Source organism: Pleurodeles waltl, chromosome 5 (genome assembly GCF_031143425.1).
Source record: "Pleurodeles waltl isolate 20211129_DDA chromosome 5, aPleWal1.hap1.20221129, whole genome shotgun sequence".
In the NCBI taxonomy this organism is placed as follows: domain Eukaryota; kingdom Metazoa; phylum Chordata; class Amphibia; order Caudata; family Salamandridae; genus Pleurodeles; species Pleurodeles waltl.
Window position 1 is genome coordinate 845,887,088 of NC_090444.1, and position 23,057 is coordinate 845,910,144.

General features: G+C 47.3%; 1 protein-coding gene across 1 annotated transcript in view; it reads left to right on the forward strand.

The window, feature by feature from the left end:
- The window catches only part of LOC138297324 (visual pigment-like receptor peropsin), a 1,373,961-nt gene that overhangs the window by 1,272,501 nt on the left and 78,403 nt on the right, over positions 1 to 23,057 (forward strand). Inside the window, exon 5 of the mRNA XM_069236741.1 lies at positions 17,589 to 17,812. Coding sequence (XP_069092842.1) covers positions 17,589 to 17,812 — 224 coding nt within the window. The remainder of the gene's footprint in view (positions 1 to 17,588; positions 17,813 to 23,057) is intronic.

Here is a 23,057-nt window from a genome sequence, read left to right on the forward strand (position 1 = left end):
TGGGCACATCTGTGCCCAAGAAAGCATTTCCAGAGGCTGGGGGAGGCTACTCCTCCCCTGCCTTCACACCATTTTCCAAAGGGAGAGGGTGTCACACCCTCTCTCAGAGGAAGTTCTTTGTTCTGCCATCCTGGGCCATGCCTGGCTGGACCCCAGGAGGGCAGATGCCTGTCTGAGGGGTTGGCAGCAGCTGCAGTGAAACCCCAGGAAGGGCAGTTTGGCAGTACCAGGGTCTGTGCTACAGACCACTGGGATCATGGGATTGTGCCAACTATGCCAGGATGGCATAGAGGGGGCAATTCCATGATCATAGACATGTTACATGGCCATATTCGGAGTTACCATGGTGAAGCTACATATAGGTAGTGACCTATGTGTAGTGCACGCGTGTAATGGTGTCCCCGCACTCACAAAGTTCAGGGAATTGGCTCTGAACAATGTGGGGGCACCTTGGCTAGTGCCAGGGTGCCCTCACACTAAGTAACTTTGCACCTAACCTTTACCAGGTAAAGGTTAGACATTTAGGTGACTTATAAGTTACTTAAGTGTAATGTAAAATGGCTGTGAGATAACGTGGACGTTATTTCACTCAGGCTGCAGTGGCAGGCCTGTGTAAGAATTGTCAGAGCTCCCTATGGGTGGCAAAAGAAATGCTGCAGCCCATAGGGATCTCCTGGAACCCCAATACCCTGGGAACCTTAGTACCATATACTAGGGAATTATAAGGGTGTTCCAGTAAGCCAATGTGAATTGGTAAAATTGGTCACTAGCCTGTTAGTGACAATTTAAAAGTAATGAGAGAGCATAACCACTGAGGTTCTGGTTAGCAGAGCCTCAGTGAGACAGTTAGGCACCACACAGGGAACATATACATGCACACCTATGAGCACTGGGGCCCTGTGTGACAGGGTCCCAGTGACACATACATATAGGCTACAAACCTATGAGCACTGGGGTCCTGACCAGCAGGATCCCAGTGACACATAACAACCATACTGAAACCATAGTGTTTTCACTATGAGCACTGAGGCCTGGCTATCAGGATCCCAGTGAGACAGTGAAAACAGTGACAAACACCCTGACATACACTCACAAACAGGCCAAAAGTGGGGGTAACAAGGCTAGAAAGAGGCTACCTTCTCACACAACCCCCCCCCAAACGAAGGACAATAAGGCTAACCTTGGCCAGTTGAGACTTTATTGTCTAAGTGGTGATAAGTAGAGAGTAGCTCTGCAATAGACTGGTTACTCCCTTTATCATCCACTATATGGTTACTTCCCTGTGGGGATGTAAACCACCCTGTTTGAAGTTTTTTAGCTAAGCAACAATGTGAAGATGTATTTTCAGAGTTTCTATCAGTAAGTTTTAGTTTAGAGCAGTGGGAATTGTCCACTGAACCTATTTGTAGTGATGGAAATGCCAGACAGGGATGCTGTCTCAGAAAAGCCATAGCTGGGCAAAAACTTTGTCCATCTGGCTGGAAGAGAGAACAGGGATGCTGTTTCTCTTGAGTTGGAGCAGGGCAGGGATGCTGTCCTATGAGCTCCACACTAGGGCAGGGATGCTGTCCTAAGTGTTGTGAGGTAGTGCAGGGTTTCTGCACTAAAGTTTCTCTGGGAGGGTTGGAGGGATGCTCCATGTTAACTAAAATGGTGCTGTTTTTCTCACCAATGTTAGTTATCCCACAGAGAGGTACTTCCACCTCAGGGAGTCCAGCTTTGCCAGCTGATGATTCCCTTGGAACAGGTGCCACCCCAGGAGAGGTTTCTCCCACCACAGGAATGCTATCCTGAATGGTAGGGTGGTTAGTGGATACTGTGATACCCTTTTTACCTGTTGATGGAGAGGGATCCTGAGTTTTCAGGCCTTCTCTCCTTTGCTTTTTCATTTCACTTGAAATGAGAGGGAACATTTCCTCAGGGATGCCCAGCATGGCTGCATGGGCATAAAACTCTACATCAGCCCAACCTGAGGCCTCTAGGTCATTACCTAAGAGACAGTCTACAGGTAAGCTAGGTGATACCACCACCTGCTTAGGGCCAGTAACTCCACCCCAACTAAACTGAATTATAGCTAAGGGAAGAAACTTAGTGGAGTTATGGACATCAATAATTTTATACTGTTGTCCAATGATGTGTTGATCAGGGTGCACTAGGTTTTCAGTCACCAAAGTGAAACTGGCACCTGTGTCCCTGTAGGCCAAGGCCTCAACACCATTTATTGAAACTGTCTGCCTGTACTTATCCATTGTAAGGGGACAAGCAGCCAGTGTGGCAAGGCCAATGCCACTAGGTGTGACAGAAACTGTCTTGGGACTGACTACATCAGTTTCCACTATGGACCCATAAGTGAACCCAACTACACCCTTTGCTTGACTGTTGCCAGCAGTCCCACCACTAGTACCACTACTGCTAGGGGCACTAGAGCTTGATGTATTAGTGGTGGTAGGCTCAGGGGGTTTACCTGGACAGGACTTATCCCCTGGCCTATGGCCTCTATTTTTACACACAAAGCACCAAGGCTTTTTAATGTGTGCAGGTTGGGAAGAAGAGGAAGAATTTGTTTTATCCCCACCCTCTGAAGAGTGTTTAAGATTTGAAGTGGGATCTTTGGTTTTACCCTTATCCCCATGCTTATCTTGAGATTTTTCACCATCTTTCTTCTTATTGCCATCTTTGTCACCCCCTGTATGAACTTTTCTGTTCACCCTTGTTCTGACCCATTTGTCTGCCTTCTTTCCCAATTCTTGGGGAGAGGTCAGATCAGAGTCTACCAGGTACTGGTGCAACAAATCAGACACACAATTATTAAGTATATGCTCTCTCAGGATTGTGTTATACATGCTTTCATAATCAGTAACTTTACTGCCATGTAACCACCCCTCCAAGGCCTTCACTGAATGGTCAATGAAATCAACCCAGTCTTGTGAAGACTCCTTTTTGGTCTCTCTGAACTTTATCCTGTACTGTTCAGTGGTTAAGCCATAACCATCCAGGAGTGCATTCTTAAGAACTGTAAAATTATTGGCATCATTTTCTTTCACAGTAAGGAGCCTATCCCTACCTTTTCCACTAAATGATAGCCGTAGGATAGCAGCCCACTGCCTTTGAGGGACATCCTGTACAACACAGGCCCTCTCAAGTGCAGCAAACCACTTGTTAATGTCATCCCCCTCCTTATAAGGGGGAACTATCTTGTGCAGATTCCTGGAATCATGCTCTTTTGCAGGATGACTATGCGGAATACTGCTGCTGCCACCATGGGTATCTATACCCAACTTCTGTCTTTCCTTCTCTAATTCAAAAGACTGTCTATCTAAATCCAGCTGTTGCTTTTTGAGCTTCAGTCTGGTTTGTTCCACCCTCAACTTATTGAGTTCCCTCTCTAACATTCTGTCATCAGGGTTGGTGGGAGGGACATTTCTAGAAACAGAGCTATGATGGGAATGAACAGAAGGAGACCTGTCCCTTACAGAAGCCAACTTAACAGCTTGGTTTACAGAAACATTACTACCAGTATGGTGAGAATAAATGCTTTTGCTATGATGTGAGACAACACTATTTCTTTGGTGTGGCTCATCATCATTACCATCTATGCTAGATTGTCTAGTAATGGGCAGGCTAGGAAGTTTCTTTCCTGAATCTTTTCCTGGGGGAGTCCCTGAATCAGATTGGGAACTATTAGGTACTTTTTCAACAGATGGGCCACCTCTGGCCTTATCCTGTTCGCTAAGCATGTTAATTAACAGTTCCAAGGCAGGATTCTTCCCTACACTCAAACCTCTCTCTATACAGAGACTCCTTGCTCTTTTCCAGCTAAGGTTGTCATATGCAAGTTTGGACAGATCAACACTTTGGCCTGTGCCAGACATTTTTTAGAGAGAGTTAAAGTGATAGAGAAAGAGACAAAAGTTTTCAGAACTTTTTGGAAAGACAGAAAAAAACTTTTTAAACTTTTAAGAACTTTTTGAAAGTTTAGGAGTACTTTTCAGCACTTAGAAAAGAGTGAAAAGAGGAAATGCAAAACTTTTTGGCTATGTGTATATACACTGACCTTGTTTTGTATATTTTTCTCTTATGAAAAGTACAATGACAAGAGTGGTAAGTAGTCTCAAGCACTTATCCCACCACTGCACAACCAATGTAGGAGGCTGGACTGGCTTGTAGTGAGTACCAAGGGGTACTTGCACCTTGCACCAGGCCCAGTTATCCCTTATTAGTGTATAGGGTGTCTAGCAGCTTAGGCTGATAGATAATGGTAGCTTAGCAGAGCAGCTTAGGCTGAACTAGGAGACGTGTGAAGCTACTACAGTACCACTTAGTGTCATATGCACAATATCATAAGAAAACACAATACACAGTTATACTAAAAATAAAGGTACTTTATTTTTATGACAATATGCCAAAGTATCTTAGAGTGTACCCTCAGTGAGAGGATAGGAAATATACACAAGATATATATACACAATAGCAAAAATATGCAGTATAGTCTTAGAAAACAGTGCAAACAATGTATAGTTACAATAGGATGCAATGGGGAAACATAGGGATAGGGGCAACACAAACCATATACTCCAGAAGTGGAATGCGAACCACGAATGGACCCCAAACCTATGTGACCTTGTAGAGGGTCGCTGGGACTATTAGAAAATAGGGAGAGTTAGAAAAATAACCCTCCCCAAGACCCTGAAAAGTGAGTGCAAAGTGCACTAAAGTTCCCCTAAGGACAAAATAGTCGTGTTAGAGGAATAATGCAGGAAAGACACAAACCAGCAATGCAACAACTGTGGATTTCCAATCTAGGGTACCTGTGGAACAAGGGGACCAAGTCCAAAAGTCACAAGCAAGTCGTAGATGGGCAGATGCCCAGGAAATGCCAGCTGCGGGTGCAAAGAAGCTTCGACTGGACAGAAGAAGCTGAGGTTTCTGCAGGAACAAAAAGGGCTAGAGACTTTCCCTCTTGCCTTGGCGAGTCGTGCAGAAGTGTTTTCCCGCCGGAAGGACGCCAACAAGCCTTGCTACACGCAAATCGTGCGTTTGGCGTTTTTGGACGCTGCTGGGGCCCAGGAGGGACCAGGAGGTCGCAAATTGGACCTGAAGAGAGAGGGGACGTCGAGCAAGACAAAGAGCCCTCAGTGAAGCACGTAGCACCCAGAGAAGTGCCAGAAACAGGCACTACAAGGATGCGTGAAACGGTGCTCGCCGAAGTTGCACAAAGGAGTCCCACGTCGCCAGAGACCAACTTAGAAAGTCGTGCAATGCAGGTTAGAGTGCCGTGGACCCAGGCTTGGCTGTGCACAAAGGATTTCCGCCGGAAGTGCACAGGGGCCGGAGTAGCTGCAAAGTCGCGGTTCCCAGCAATGCAGCCCAGCGAGGTGAGGCAAGGACTTACCTCCACCAAACTTGGGCTGAAGAGTCACTGGACTGTGGGGGTCACTTGGACAGCGTCGCTGGATTCGAGGGACCTCGCTCGTCGTGCTGAGAGGAGACCCAAGGGACCGGTAATGCAGCTTTTTGGTGCCTGCGGTTGCAGGGGGAAGATTCCGTCGACCCACTGGAGATTTCTTCGGAGCTTCTGGTGCAGAGAGGAGGCAGGCTACCCCCACAGCATGCACAAGCAGGAAAACAGTCGAGAAGGCGGCAGGATCAGCGTTACAGAGTTGCAGTAGTCGTCTTTGCTACTATGTTGCAGGTTTGCAGGCTTCCAGCGCGGTCAGCGGTCGTTTCCTTATCAGAAGGTGAAGAGAGAGATGCAGAGGAACTCGGCTGAGCTCATGCATTCGTTATCTAAAGTTTCCCCAGAGACAGAGACCCTAAATAGCCAGAAAAGAGGGTTTGGCTACCTGGGAGAGAGGATAGGCTACTAACACCTGAGGGAGCCTATCAGCAGGAGTCTCTGACGTCACCTGGTGGCACTGGCCACTCAGAGCAGTCCAGTGTGCCAGCAGCACCTCTGTTTCCAAGATGGCAGAGGTCTGGAGCACACTGGAGGAGCTCTGGACACCTCCCAGGGGAGGTGCAGGTCAGGGGAGTGGTCACTCCCCTTTCCTTTGTCCAGTTTCGCGCCAGAGCAGGGGCTAAGGGGTCCCTGAACCGGTGTAGACTGGCTTATGCAGAATTGGGCACATCTGTGCCCAAGAAAGCATTTCCAGAGGCTGGGGGAGGCTACTCCTCCCCTGCCTTCACACCATTTTCCAAAGGGAGAGGGTGTCACACCCTCTCTCAGAGGAAGTTCTTTGTTCTGCCATCCTGGGCCATGCCTGGCTGGACCCCAGGATGGCAGATGCCTGTCTGAGGGGTTGGCAGCAGCAGCAGCTGCAGTGAAACCCCAGGAAGGGCAGTTTGGCAGTACCAGGGTCTGTGCTACAGACCACTGGGATCATGGGATTGTGCCAACTATGCCAGGATGGCATAGAGGGGGCAATTCCATGATCATAGACATGTTACATGGCCATATTCGGAGTTACCATGGTGAAGCTACATATAGGTAGTGACCTATATGTAGTGCACGCGTGTAATGGTGTCCCCGCACTCACAAAGTTCAGGGAATTGGCTCTGAACAATGTGGGGGCACCTTGGCTAGTGCCAGGGTGCCCTCACACTAAGTAACTTTGCACCTAACCTTTACCAGGTAAAGGTTAGACATATAGGTGACTTATAAGTTACTTAAGTGTAGTGTAAAATGGCTGTGAAATAACGTGGACGTTATTTCACTCAGGCTGCAGTGGCAGGCCTGTGTAAGAATTGTCAGAGCTCCCTATGGGTGGCAAAAGAAATGCTGCAGCCCATAGGGATCTCCTGGAACCCCAATACCCTGGGTACCTTAGTACCATATACTAGGGAATTATAAGGGTGTTCCAGTAAGCCAATGTGAATTGGTAAAATTGGTCACTAGCCTGTTAGTGACAATTTAAAAGTAATGAGAGAGCATAACCACTGAGGTTCTGGTTAGCAGAGCCTCAGTGAGACAGTTAGGCACCACACAGGGAACATATACATGCACACCTATGAGCACTGGGGCCCTGTGTGACAGGGTCCCAGTGACACATACATATAGGCCACAAACCTATGAGCACTGGGGTCCTGACCAGCAGGATCCCAGTGACACATAACAACCATACTGAAACCATAGTGTTTTCACTATGAGCACTGAGGCCTGGCTATCAGGATCCCAGTGAGACAGTGAAAACAGTGACAAACACCCTGACATACACTCACAAACAGGCCAAAAGTGGGGGTAACAAGGCTAGAAAGAGGCTACCTTCTCACAGTGGGGAACAGATTGCACCACTACAGGGGAAAATCCAAACAATTATTGATTGGATTCCCCCTACTACTCAGACTCAGGTGAGAGCCTTCCTAGGCCTCACTGGGTATTACAGGAGGTTCATTAAGAACTATGGCTCCATTGCAGCCCCTCTTAATGACCTCACATCCAAGAAAATGCCTAAAAAGGTATTATGGACAGCAAACTGTCAGAAAGCTTTTGAGGAGCTGAAGCAGGCCATGTGCTCTGCACCTGTCCTGAAAAGCCCTTGTTACTCTAAAAAATTCTATGTCCAAACTGATGCATCTGAATTAGGAGTAGGGGCAGTCCTATCACAACTTAATTCTGAGGGCCAGGATCAACCTGTTGCTTTTATTAGTAGGAGGTTGACCCCTAGAGAAAAGCGTTGGTCTGCCATTGAGAGGGAGGCCTTTGCTGTGGTCTGGGCTCTGAAGAAGTTGAGGCCATACCTGTTTGGCACTCACTTCATTGTTCAGACAGACCACAAACCTCTACTTTGGCTAAAACAAATGAAAGGTGAAAATCCTAAATTGTTGAGGTGGTCCATATCCCTACAGGGAATGGACTATACAGTGGAACATAGACCTGGGAGTAGCCACTCCAATGCAGATGGACTCTCCAGATATTTCCACTTAGACAATGAAGACTCATCAGGTCATGGCTAGTCTTATTGTCCTTCGTTTGGGGGGGTGGTTGTGTAGGAAAGTACCATCTTGCCTGGCATGTTACCCCCATTTTTCATTGTATATATGTTGTTTTAGTTGTATGTGTCACTGGGACCCTGGTAACCCAGGGCCCCAGTGCTCATAAGTGTGCCTGAATGTGTTACCTGTGTAGTGACTAACTGTCTCACTGAGGCTCTGCTAATCAGAACCTCAGTGGTTATGCTCTCTCATTTCTTTCCAAATTGTCACTAACAGGCTAGTGACCATTTTACCAATTTACATTGGCTTACTGGAACACCCTTATAATTCCCTAGTATATGGTACTGAGGTACCCAGGGTATTGGGGTTCCAGGAGATCCCTATGGGCTGCAGCATTTCTTTTGCCACCCATAGGGAGCTCTGACAATTCTTACACAGGCCTGCCACTGCAGCCTGAGTGAAATAACGTCCAGGTTATTTCACAGCCATTTTACACTGCACTTAAGTAACTTATAAGTCACCTATATGTCTAACCTTTTCCTGGTAAAGATTAGGTGCAAAGTTACTTAGTGTGAGGTGCACCCTGGCACTAGCCAAGGTGCCCCCACATTGTTCAGAGCCAATTCCCTGAACTTTGTGAGTGCGGGGACACCATTACACGCGTGCACTACATATAGGTCACTACCTATATGTAGCTTCACAATGGTAACTCCGAATATGGCCATGTAACATGTCTATGATCATGGAATTGCCCCCTCTATGCCATCCTGGCATAGTTGGCACAATCCCATGATCCCAGTGGTCTGTAGCACAGACCCTGGTACTGCCAAACTGCCCTTCCTGGGGTTTCACTGCAGCTGCTGCTGCTGCCAACCCATCAGACAGGCATCTGCCCTCCTGGGGTCCAGTCAGGCCTGGCCCAGGATGGCAGAACAAAGAACTTCCTCTGAGAGAGGGTGTGACACCCTCTCCCTTTGGAAAATGGTGTGAAGGCAGGGGAGGAGTAGCCTCCCCCAGCCTCTGGAAATGCTTTCTTGGGCACAGATGTGCCCAATTCTGCATAAGCCAGTCTACACCGGTTCAGGGGACCCCTCAGCCCTGCTCTGGCGCGAAACTGGACAAAGGAAAGGGGAGTGACCACTCCCCTGACCTGCACCTCCCCTGGGAGGTGTCCAGAGCTCCTCCAGTGTGCTCCAGACCTCTGCCATCTTGGAAACAGAGGTGCTGCTGGCACACTGGACTGCTCTGAGTGGCCAGTGCCACCAGGTGACGTCAGAGACTCCTTGTGATAGGCTCCTTCAGGTGTTGGTAGCCTATCCTCTCTCCTAGGTAGCCAAACCCTCTTTTCTGGCTATTTAGGGTCTCTGTCTCTGGGGAAACTTTAGATAACGAATGCAAGAGCTCATCCGAGTTCCTCTGCATCTCTCTCTTCACCTTCTGCCAAGGAATCGACTGCTGACCGCGCTGGAAGCCTGCAACACTGCAACAAAGTAGCAAAGACGACTACTGCAACTCTGTAACGCTGATCCTGCAGCCTTCTCGACTGTTTTCCTGGTGGTGCATGCTGTGGGGGTAGTCTGCCTCCTCTCTGCACTAGAAGCTCCGAAGAAATCTCCTGTGGGTCGACGGAATCTTCCCCCTGCAACCGCAGACACCAAAAAGCTGCATTACCGGTCCCTTGGGTCTCCTCTCAGCACGACGAGCGAGGTCCCTCGAATCCAGCAGCTCTCTCCAAGTGGCCCCCACAGTCCAGTGACTCTTCAGCCCAAGTTTGGTGGAGGTAAGTCCTTGCCTCACCTCGCTAGACTGCATTGCTGGGAACCGCGACTTTTGCAGCTACTCCGGCCTCCGTGCACTTCCGGCAGAAATCCTTTGTGCACATTCCAGCCTGGGTCCACGGCACTCTAACCTGCATTGCACGACCTCCTAAGTTGTTCTCCGGCGACGTGGGACTTCTTTGTGCGACTTTAGATGAGCACCATTTCATGCATCCTCGTAGTGCCTGTTTCTGGCACTTTTCCGGGTGCTACCTGCTGCTGAGAGGGCTTCTTGTCTTGCTCGACGTCCCTTCTCTCTCCTGGTCCAATTTGCGACCTCCTGGTCCCTCTTGGGCCACAGCAGCGTCCAAAAACGCTAACCGCACGATTTGCAGCTAGCAAGGCTTGTTGGCATTCTTTCGGCAGGAAAACACTTCTGCACGACTCTCCATGGCAAGCCGGATCCGTCCACCAAAGGAGAAGTCTCTAGCCCTTTTCGTTCCTGCAGAAACCTCAGCTTCTTCTGTCCAGTAGAAGCTTCTTTGCACCCGCAACTGGCATTTCCTGGGCATCGGCCCATCTCCGACTTGCTTGTGACTTTTGGACTTGGTCCCCTTGTTCCACAAGTACCCTAGATTGGAAATCCACAGTTGTTGCATTGTTGGTTTGTGTCTTTCCTGCATTATTCCTCTAACACGACTTCTTTGTCCTTAGGGGAACTTTAGTGCACTTTGCACTCACTTTTCAGGGTCTTGGGGAGGGTTATTTTTCTAACTCTCACTATTTTCTAATAGTCCCAGCGACCCTCTACAAGGTCACATAGGTTTGGGGTCCATTCGTGGTTCGCATTCCACTTTTGGAGTATATGGTTTGTGTTGCCCCTATCCCTATGTTTCCCCATTGCATCCTATTGTAACTATACATTGTTTGCACTGTTTTCTAAGACTATACTGCATATTTTTGCTATTGTGTATATATATCTTGTGTATATTTTCTATCCTCTCACTGAGGGTACACTCTAAGATACTTTGGCATATTGTCATAAAAATAAAGTACCGTTATTTTTAGTATAACTGTGCATTGTGTTTTCTTATGATATTGTGCATATGACACTAAGTGGTACTGTAGTAGCTTCACACGTCTCCTAGTTCAGCCTAAGCTGCTCTGCTAAGCTACCATTATCTATCAGCCTAAGCTGCTAGACACCATATACACTAATAAGGGATAACTGGGCCTGGTGCAATGTGCAAGTACCCCTTGGTACTCACTACAAGCCAGTCCAGCCTCCTACATATGTGCCCTGTATGTGTTCCCAGTGTGATGCCTAACTGTCTCACTGAGGCTCTGCTAACCAGAACGTGAGTGATTATGCTCTCTATGCTTTCCAAATTTGTCACTAACAGGCTAGTGACTAAATTCACCTATTCACATTGGCATACTGGTACACCCATATAATTCCCTTGTATATGGTACTGAGGTACCCAGGGTATTGGGGTTCCAGGAGATCCCTATAGGCTGCAGCATTTCTTTTGCCACCCATGGGGAGCTCTGACAATTCTTACACAGGCCTGCCACTGCAGCCTGCGTGAAATAGCGTCCACATTATTTCACAGCCATTTACCACTGCACATAAGTAACTTATAGGTCACCTATATGTCTAACCTTCACCTTGTGAAGGTTGGGTGCAAAGTTACTTAGTGTGTGGGCAGCCTGGCACTAGCCAAGGTGCTCCCACATTGTTTAGGGCAAATTCCCCGGACTTTGAGAGTGCAGGGGACACCATTACATGCGTGCACTATACATAGGTCACTACCTATGCATAGCGTCACAATGGTAACTCCGAACATGGCCATGTAACATGTCTAAGACAAATCCATGATTCCCCGGGTCTCTAGCACAGAACCCGGGTACTGCCAAACTGCCTTTCCGGGGTCTTCACTACAGCTGCTGCTGCTGCCAACCCCTCAGACAGGTTTTTGCCCTCCTGGGGTCCAGCCCTGGCTCAGGAAGGCAGAACAAAGGATTTCCTCTGAGAGAGGGTGCCCTTTGGAAATAGGTATGAAGGGCTGGGGAGGAGTAGCCTCCCCCAGCCTCTGGAAATGCTTTGATGGGCACAGATGGTGCCCATCTCTGCATAAGCCAGTCTACACCTGTTCAGGGATCCCCCAGCCCTGCTCTGGCGCGAAACTGGACAAAGGAAAGGGGAGTGACCACTCCCCTGACCAGTACCTCCCAGGGGAGTTAGTTGCCCAGAGCTCCTCCAGTGTGTCCCAGACCTCTGCCTTCTTGGAAACAGAGGTGTTGGGGTAACACTGGACTGCTCTGAGTGGCCAGTGCCAGCAGGTGACGTCAGAGGCTCCTTCTGATAGGCTCTTACCTCTCTTGGTAGCCAATCCTCCTAACCTGGTTACCAAACCTCCTTTTCTGGCTATTTAGGGTCTCTGCTTTGGGGAATTCTTCAGATAACGAATGGAAGAGCTCACCAGAGTTTCTCTTCATCTCCCTCTTCACTTTCTACCAAGGATCGACCGCGACTGTTCCAGGACGCCTGCAAAGCTGCAACAAAGTAGGAAGACGACTACCAGCAACATTGTAGCGCCTAATCCTGTCGGCTTTCTCAACTGTTTCCTGGCGGTGCATGATCTGGGGGTAGCCTGCCTTCACGCTGCCTTCACCCTGCACCAGAAGCTCTGAAGAAATCTCCCATGGGTCGACAAAATCTTCCCCCTGCTAACGCAGGCACCAAAGGACTGCAACACTGGTCCTCTGGGTACCCTCTCACCCTGACGAGCTCGTCCCTGGAACACAGCAATTCTGTCCAACTGACTCCCACAGTCCAGTGACTCTTCAGTCCAAGTTTGGTGGAGGTAAGTCCTTGCCTCCCCATGCTAGACTGCAAAGCTGTGTACTGCATGATTTCAGCTGCTCCGGGTCCTGTGCACTCTTTGAGAATTTCCTTCATGCACAGACAAGCCTGGGTCCCCGGCATTCCATCCTGCAGTGCACAACCCTCTGAGTTGTCCTCCGGCGTCGTGGAACTCCCTTTTGTGACTTCGAGTGGACTCTGGTTCACTTTTCTTCTATGTGCTTTTTGGGGTACTTCTGCGGGTGCTGCCTGCTTATGTGAGGGCTCTCTGAGTTGCTGAGCTCCCCCTCTGTGTCCTCTTCCAAGGGCGACATCCTGGTCCCTCCTGGGCCACAGCAGCACCCAAAAACCTGTAACGCAACCCTTGCAACTAGCAAGGCTTGTTTGCAGTCTTTCTGTGTGGGAACACCTCTGCAAGCTTCATCGCGACGTGGGACATCTGTCTTCCAAAGGAGAAGTTCTTAGTCCTCTTCTTTCTTACAGAACTCCAAGCTTCTTCCAACCGGTGGCAGCTTCCTCGCACCTTCAGCTGGCATTTCCTGGGCTCTTGCCCCCTCTCAACACTGTCGCGACTATTGGACTTGGTCCCCTTGTGTTACAGGTACTCAGGTCCGGAAATCCGTTGTCATTGCATTGCTGGTGTTTGTTCTTCCTGCAGAATCCCCCTATCACGACTTCTGTGCTCTCTGGTGGTAGTAGGTGTACTTTACTCCTACTTTTCAGGGTCTTGGGGTGGGGTATTTTTCTAACCCTCACTGTTTTCTTACAGTCCCAGTGACCCTCTACAAGTTCACATAGGTCTGGGGTCTATTCGTGGTTCGCATTCCATTTTTCGAGTATATGGTTTGTGTTGCCCCTATACCTATGTGCTCCTATTGCAACCTATTGTAATTCTACACTTTGTGCATTACTTTTCTTGCTCTTACTTACCTAATTTTGGTTGGTGTACATATAACTTGTGTATATAACTTATCTTCTTACTGAGGATACTCACTGAGATATTTTTGGCATATTGTCATAAAAATAAAGTACCTTTATTTTTAGTAACTCTGTACTGTGTTTTCCTATGATATTGTGCATATGATATAAGTGGTATAGTAGGAGTTTACATGTCTCCTAGTTCAGTCTAAGCTACTTTGCCATAGCTACCTTCTATCAGCCTAAGCTGCTAGAAACACCTCTTCTACACTAATAAGGGAAACCTGGACCTGGCACAAGGTGTAGGTACCTTTGGTACCCACTACAAGCCAGACCAGCCTCCTACAATACCCCACCCCAAGACCCTGAAAAGTAGGAGTAAAGTACACCTACTACCCCAAAAGAGCACAATAGTCATGATAGGGGGATTCGGCAAGAACAACAAACACCAGCAGTGCACTGAAAACGGATTCCTGGACCTGAGGATCTGCAAAGCAAGGGGACCAAGTCCAATAGTCGCGACAGTCTCCGGGGGGGCAGGAGCCCAGAAAACCCTGGATGAAGGTGCAAGGAAGCTGCCTCCGGATGGAAGAAGCTTGGAGTTCTGCAAGAAAGAAGAGGACAAGGAACTTCTCCTTTGGATGGAGGGTGCCCCATGTCGCGATGAAGTTTGCAGATGTGTTGCCACGCAGAAATACTGCGAACAAGCCTTGCTAGCTGCAAGGGTCGCAGTAGAGGTTTTTGGGTGCTGCTGAGGACCAGGAAGGACCAGGATGTTGCCCCTTGGAGGAGGAGACAGAGGGGGCGCTCAGCAAGGTACAGGCACTTGGAAGATTTGTGAACTGGAGTCCACGCAGAGTTACAGAAGAGGGTCCCACGACATCGGAGGCCAACTCAGCGGGTTGAGCACTGCAGGACGGAGTGCTGGGGACCCAGGCTAGGCTGTGCACGAAGGAAATCCTGGAAGGGTGCACAGAAGCCAGAGCAGCTGCAAATCACGCAGTACACAGGTTTGCAGTCTAGCGTGGGGAGGGAAGGACTTACCTCCACCAAACTTGGACTGAAGGGCCACTGGACTGTGGGAGTCACTTGGGTAGAGTTCCTGTGTTCCAGGGACCACGCTTGTCAGGATGAGAGGGGACCCAGAGGGCTGGTGATTCAGTCTTTTGGTGTCTGCGTTAGCAGGGGGAAGATTCTGTTGACCCACGGGAGATTTCTTCTTGGCTTCCAGTGCAAGGTGAAGGCATGGCCATGGAAATAGGCCCACAGGTCCCCTAACGCCTGCCCTGGCCCATGCGTTAAATATTAGCACTAAGCAAGCTTAGTGCCATTATTTAAGGTCCCATTCCCCCAGTGATTGATTTTAGCACGGGGGATAAATATGGCGCTAAGGCCACACCGTAATTTTTTGCACGAGAATGCCTACCTTGCATCTCATTGACACAAGGTAGTTTCCCGGAACCAAAAAATGACTTTTACTGCAAAACTTTGGCACTAGACAGGTCTAGATCCAAAGTATAAATATGGAGTTAGGTTTGCACCGCATTTGTGTAAAAAAAATTACGCAAATTTGGCGCAAACTGGGTATAAATCTGGGCCTAAGTTTTCAGTTCCTCTCTCACTTCTGTGAATGACAGTTTTCACATTTGCGCTTATTGGTTGTTTTTTAAAGGGAGTGTAGATTTTTTGTAGGTTTTTAGAAGAGCTGACCCTTCTGCATAGTTTGGAGAATGTTATCACACCTGCAGTTGATGAGTCTCACATTCGAGCTCAGTCCAGCTCTTGACAGAGTTATTCATGGGGTATCATCAGAAATATCAATAAATATGTTTTTTTCGGATTGAACAAATCCTTAAAATAACAACAACAACATTAATTCATACAATATAAATGATGTAACATAGATGAAAATTTCAGGGATTCTTGCTGATTGTATCATCAATATTTGATCAAATAGACGTTGTCTCCATAAAACAGGTCAAATCATTGAAGCAGATATAAAAATGAAATGAAATATGTGACTACAATTTTGTTAAAAACTTTTAAACCACATCTTCAGTCATTTATGTCAGTGGTTAAAATCTCCACTCATTAAAAACATTATTGATCACCTGGCCATTCACATATATCATGAACTTGTAGGATGCACAAAGCTACAATGTTGAAGAAAAGTGCAATGTGCAATGATGAACATCATACGGTAAGTAAAATTGTGCTACTAATGCTAACATAAAACACAAAAGCTTGGTATAAATAAAACACAAATCGCCTTATCTTTGCATAATTATATTGTCAGTGCTTTACATCTAATAGACCACATTCTGCTAGAAACTTCGCAAAAGCGCATATATAATACGGACTGCGATCAGGCCGTAATATTCTTAGTGCTGTTGTTTGGTTCCCTACCCCCAATGATACGCAAATTGGCTTGAGCCCATGGAGGTGAGAGTATTGTTCTGCAGACCCTGTCCACTATTAAACTTTTGGGCAGTGTGTTTTCCCCCGCAGTCAGACTTCCATGAATACTTTCTTACCTCTTACTCTTTCTGGTGTTCCTACGATTTATGTTTTGTTTGGGGTTCTCTGTACCTTCCTCAAACGTTTCCTCCGGATCCTGCATGAGCATATTAATTTCCTGCACCTTACCTTCAAGTACGAAGACATGCTTTAATGCAACCACCTCCCTGTCAACTGTGTTGTAAAATTCATGTTGTATGGGAGCTCTATCTGTTTCTTTTATTTCATAAATCTCCTTTCAATACGCCAGTCTGCTGTCAGTGGCCTTCAAAATGTTATTGGTAAAGGTGCTTAAATTGTTTCTTTGCACCACTTGTCTTCAAATTCTCACTCCCATCTTCTCAGGGATCTCTGGTGTTTTTGTACATTTATATCGCTTTCCTTTGTGTTGGGTATTTATACTTTGTCCCTTGCCATATTGCACTTTTATTCTAGAATGAATGTTATTGTTATCTTTAATGCCTCAGTTTTAACTGAGGTTTGGTGGGGCGTGGTAACAGAAAATCATTGTCAGAATATCATGTGACAAAAATACTGTTCCCTAAATATAGTCTATAAAAATATAGCCCCATTAATAACATTAATAAAAACAAAATATACACCCAGGCGAGCGATATTTTTGTTAATGATATCTAGGACACAAGATGTATATCAGATGATAATTCTGCATATGGTCCCCTGACATACAAAGGTTTTGGTGGATCAATTATTTCTAGAAAATAATTCAAGGATTTATGGGCATATTTACTAATATTTCTCACAACCCTGCACAGCATGAGATGTTGCTGTGCAGTACTGTGTGAAAGGGAGAAAGCTGAACTGCCTGATATTTACAAAAATATGGCGCAGTTCAGCTCTCTCTTAGAACTGGCGCACTTGTTACTGCCTAGCGCCAATGCAGGTACCTTTGGTACCTTTGCACCATGACCTATGTTAGGGGGCAGGATTTTTTTTGTTCAGGAAGGGATACATTCCTGCAAAAGAACAATCCTTAGGGACATATCCCCCTTTAGATGTGTGCTGTCGAATGCAGCACACACAAAAAGAAGTATCAAGGAGAAATTGAGACATTGCTCCTTGTTACGCCTCTTTCGGGTGGGGCATCATTTTCGTACAAACCCGAGTTCACTGCATTTAGTAAATCTGTTATTTGTGTCAAACTACATGGCTGAAGGATGCATGGGAATGCCTCACCCATGTAAAGTGAAACGACGAAATGTAATGCAACACAGTGTAAATGTTCGTTTGTGACATGAGGGTGAATTTCAGCATCCCTCTTACGGAAGATGCCTATTCATCTGCTCAAAGGGTAGGAACAGGCGGGCCTCGGCTTTTGTGTGTCCCATGGAGAACTTGTATCATTCCACCCATTTGTATATTTTAGGCCTTTCAGAGACCTAACGCTAATTTTAAACTTTACTTCTGGAGGATAGCTTACGTTTATATTGCTGAACTCTCATCTTTTGTTTTTTCTGTCATGATTCTATTTTATGCGATTAATATATGAAAACATTTGATAAGATATTTGATACATTGTAGGGCTCGTTATAGATATAGATTTGATATTTAACTACCACGTAATGTTTCCATTTTCCTAGATCGCATGTATGGAACCTGTGAAATTGATTGGACAAAAGCCAGCTTCTCCACAATACACAAATCATATATTGTGACCGTCTTCATATGCTGTTTTTCCCTCCCTGTTCTGATCATGTGCTTCGCATATGTTTCCATAATCAATAAAGTAAAATCCAGTCATGTTCTTGAAAGTGCTGGAGATCCTACCGAAAGACAGAGACGAATGGAACGAGATGTCACAAGGGTAAGCATATGTTTTCTAAAACTCTGATATAAAGTAAGCAGACTTTGGCACGGCCAATACTATAGGTGTTGCCAATAGGTGTAGCTATATTATGGTAATATACACAAAAAGCATCACACACGTGTTTGTATGCGCAGATATCTTGGCTTTGGAATTGCTTCTTGGACTACGGAATTCTCTTCTATGCAGTTATTATATCTAAGTCATAAGGGAAGATGTTGCATTATATTGGGCCACATGTACGAACATTTGGAATTGCGATTTCCTAATTCCAAATCACAATTCCAAATGTAAGAAACTCCAATGCGATTCCCAGTGGGTCGCAATTTATGACCCACTGGGAATCACAAAAATCAGATGGATGGTGGCCTGTTGGGGTCAGGAGACCATCATGTCTGTGATTGCTTTTAAATAAAGCATTTTTTTTTTAAAGGCAGTCCGTTTTCCTTAAAGGAAAATGGGATACTGTAGGAGGCTGGACTGGCTTGTAGTGGGTACCAAGGGGTACTTACACCTTGCACCAGGCCCAGGTATCCCTTATTAGTGTATAGGGTGTCTAGCAGCTTAGGCTGATAGATAATGGTAGCTTAGCAGAGCAGCTTAGGCTGAACTAGGAGACGAGTGAAGCACCTACAGTACCACTAGTGTCACTTGCACAATATCATAAGAAAACACAATACACAGATATACTAAAAATAAAGGTACTTTATTTTTATGACAATATGCCAAAGTATCTCAGAGTGTACCCTCAGTATGAGGATAGCAAATGTACACAAGATATATGTACACAATACCAAAAATATGCAGTATAGTCTTAGAAAACAGTGCAAACAATGTATAGTTACAATAGGATGCAATGGGGACACATAGGGATAGGGGCAACACAAACCATATACTCCAAAAGTGGAATGCGAACCACGAATGGACCCCAAACCTATGTGACCTTGTAGAGGGTCGCTGGGACTATTAGAAAATAGTAAGGGTTAGAAAAATAGCCCACCCCAAGACCCTGAAAAGTGAGTGCAAAGTGCACTAAAATTCCCCAAAAGACATAGAAGTCGTGATAGGGGAATTCTGCAGGAAAGACACAAACCAGCAATGCAACAACGATGGATTTCCAGTTGAGGGTACCTGTGGAACAAGGGGACCAAGTCCAAAAGTCACAAGCAAGTCGGAGATGGGCAGATGCCCAGGAAATGCCAGCTGTGGGTGCAAAGAAGCTGCTACTGGACAGTAGAAGCTGAGGTTTCTGCAGGAACGACAAGGGCTAGAGACTTCCCCTTTGGAGGATGGATCTCCCATGCAGTGGAGAGTTGTGCAGAAGTGTTTTCCTGCCAAAAGACCGCCAACAAGCCTTGCTAGCTGCAAATCATGCGGTTAAGGTTTTTGGATGCTGCTGTAGCCCAGGAGGGAACAGGATGTCGCCAATTGTGTCTGGGGACAGAGGGGGTATCGAGCAAGACAAGGAACCCTCTCAAAAGCAGACAACACCCACAGAAGTGCTGGAACAGTCACTACAAAGAAGAGTGAAATGGTGCTCACCCAAAGTTGCACAAAGGAGTCCCACGTCGCCGGAGGGCCACTTAGAAAGTCGTGCAATGCAGGTTAGAGTGCCGTGGACCCAGGCTTGGATGTGCACAAAGGATTTCCGCCGGAAGTGTACAGAGGCCGGAGTAGCTGCAAAAGTCGTGGTTCCCAGCAATGCAGTCTGGCGTGGGGAGGCAAGGACTAACCTCCACCAAACTTGGACTGAAGAGTCACTGGACTGTGGGAGTCACTTGGACACAGCTGCTGGATTCAAGGGACCTCGCTCGTCATGCTGAGAGGAGACCCAGGGGACTGGTGATGCGGTTCTTTGGTGCCTGCGGGAGCAGGGGGAAGATTCCGTCGACCCACAGGAGATTTCTTCGGAGCTTCTAGTGCAGAGAGGAGGCAGACTACCCCCACAGCATGCACCACCAGGAAAACAGTCGAGAAGGCGGCAGGATCAGCGTTACAGAGTTGCAGTAGTCGTCTTAGCTACTTTGTTGCAGTTTTGCAGGCTTCCAGCACGGTCAGCAGTCGATTCTTTGGCAGAAGGTGAAGAGAGAGATGCAGAGGAACTCTGATGAGCTCTTGCATTCGTTATCTACGGAAATCCCCAAAGCAGAGACCCTAAATAGCCAGAAAAGAGGGTTTGGCTACTTAGGAGAGAGGATAGGCTAGCAACACCTGAAGGAGCCTATCAGAAGGAGTCTCTGACGTCACCTGCTGGCCCAGGCCACTCAGAGCAGTCCAGTGTGCCAGCAGCACCTCTGTTTCCAAGATGGCAGAGGTCTGGAGCACACTGGAGGAGCTCTGGGCACCTCCCAGGGGAGGTGCAGGTCAGGGGAGTGGTCACTCCCCTTTCCTTTGTCCAGTTTCGTGCCAGAGCAGGGCTGAGGGGTCCCTGAACCGGTGTAGACTGGCTTATGCAGAAATGGGCACCATCTGTGCCCATGAAAGCATTTCCAGAGGCTGGGGGAGGCTACTCCTCCCCTGCCTTAACACCTTTTTCCAAAGGGAGAGGGTGTAAAACCCTCTCTCTGAGGAAGTCCTTTGTTCTGCCATCCTGGGACAAGCCTGGCTGGACCCCAGGAGGGCAGAAACCTGTCTGAGGGGTTGGCAGCAGTTGCAGTGAAACCCCTGAAAAGGCAGTTTGGCAGTACCCGGGTCTGAGCTACAGACCTGTGGGATCATGGGATTGTGCCAACAATGCCAGGATGGCATAGAGGGGGCAATTCCATGATCTTAGACATGTTACATGGCCATATTCAGAGTTACCATTGTGAAGCTACACATAGGTATTGACCTATGTGTAGTGCACGCGTGTAATGGTGTCCCCGCACTCACAAAGTCTGGGGAATTTGCCCTGAACAATGTGGGAGCACCTTGGCTAGTGCCAGGGTGCCCACACACTAAGTAACTTTGCACCTAACCTTTACCAGGTAAAGGTTAGACATATAGGTGACTAATAAGTTACTTAAGTGCAGTGAAAATGGCTGTGAAATAATATGTGCATTATTTCACTCAGGCTGCAGTGGCAGGCCTGTGTAGGATTTGTCAGAGCTCCCTATGGGGGGCAAAATAAATGCTGCAGCCCATAGGGATCTCCTGGAACCCCAATACCCTGGGTACCTCAGTACCATATACTAGGGAATTATAAGGGTGTTCCAGTATGCCAATGTGAATTGGTGAAATTGGTCACTAGCCTGTTAGTGACAATTTGGAAAGAAATGAGAGAGCATAACCACTGAGGTTCTGGATAGCAGAGCCACAGTGAGACAGTTAGTCATAACACAGGTAACACTTTTAGGCACACTTATGAGCACTGGGGCCCTGACTGGCAGGGTCCCAGTGACACATACAACTAAAACAACATATATACAGTGAAATATGGGGGTAACATGCCAGGCAAGATGGCACTTTCCTACAGGTAGGTACCCCAGAAAGGAGTGGGCTTCAGCCCCTTTGAACTCCTATTTGGACACCCTGTAAGAGGTCCTCTAACACTTGTGAAGGATGGTTGGGAACAACCTTTAAAAGCTCCAAAGCAAGACATAGTGGACTATGTACTTGGCCTAAGATCTAGTATGGCTGAGTACATGAAAAAGGCCAATAAAAACCTTCAGGCCAGCCAAGAGCTCCAAAAGCAATGGCATGACCAGAAGGCTGTTTTGGTTCAGTACCAACCAGGGCAGAAAGTGTGGGTCTTGCAGCCTGTGGCCCCAAGAGCACTCCAAGACAAATGGAGTGGACCCCACATAATTGTTGCGAAAAAGGGTGAAGAGAAGATATCAGGTAGAGGATCACTGTCTTCTTCCTGTCCCTCATCAGTTGCCATGAGCAGGGTGAGATCAGCCCTGTTATAGTAGGGTTTCAGGCGATTGACATGGAGGACCCTAAGGGGACTCCTGGCAGTGCCTAAGTCAACTAAGTAGGTGACTTCACCCTTTTTCTCAACAATTGTGTGGGGTCCACTCAATTTATCTTGGAGTGCTCTTGGGCCACAGGCTCCAGGACCCACACTTTCTGCCCTGGTTGGTACTGAACCAAAACAGCCTTCTGGTCATGCCATTGCTTCTGGAGCTCTTGGCTGGCCTGAAGGTTTTTACTGGCCTTTTTCATGTACTCAGCCATCCTTGATCTGAGGCCAAGTACATAGTCCACTATGTCTTGCTTAGGAGCTTTTAAAGATTGTTCCCAACCCTCCTTTACAAGTGTTAGAGGACCTCTCACAGGGTGTCCAAAGAGGAGTTCAAAGGGGCTGAAGCCCACTCCTTTTTGGGGTACCTCCCTGTAAGCAAAAAGGAGGCATGGTAGAAGGATATCCCATCTCCTGCGGAGTTTTTCAGGGAGTCCCATAATCATGCCTTTGAGAGTTTTGTTAAATCTCTCCACCAGTCCATTTGTTTGTGGATGATAGGGTGTGGTGAACTTGTATGTCACCCCACACTCCTTCCACATGGCCTTTAAGTAAGCAGACATGAAATTGCTTCCTCTGTCTGATACCATCTCTTTTGGGAAGCCCACCCTGGAAAAGATTCCCAGGCGGGCCTTTGCCACTGCAGGAGCTGTAGTGGTCCTTAGAGGAATTGCTTCAGGATATCTGGTGGCATGGTCCACTACCACCAAGATAAACCTATTACCTGAAGCAGTAGGAGGGTCAAGGGGGCCAACAATGTCAACCCCTACCCTTTCAAAGAGAACCCCAACCACAGGTAGTGGAATAAGGGGTGCCTTTGGAGTGCCACCTGTATTGCCACTGGCTTGACAGGTTTCACAGGACTTACAAAAATCTTTTGTGTCCTCAGACATTCTAGGCCAATGAAACAAGGGAACAAGCCTGTCCCAAGTTTTCATTTGCCCCAAATGTCCAGCAAGTGGAATGTCGTGAGCAAGAGTTAGGAGGAACTTTCTGTACTCCTGAGGAATCACCAATCTCCTGGCAGCTCCAGGTTTTGGATCCCTTGCTTCAGTGTACAAGAGGTTGTCCTCCCAGTAAACTCTGTGAGAGTCACTGACATCCGCATTTGCTTGTTTGAAAGCTTGCTGCCTTAGACCCTCTAGTGTGGGACAGGTCTGCTGTGCCACACTCAGCTCCTCCCTGGCAGGCCCCCCTTCACCCAAAAGCTCAGCTTCCAGCTCCTCTGGTGTAGGTTCTGCACAGGGTGGAAATTCTTCTTCCTCAAGACAAGAATCTACTGTAGAGCGAGCAATAGTAGGT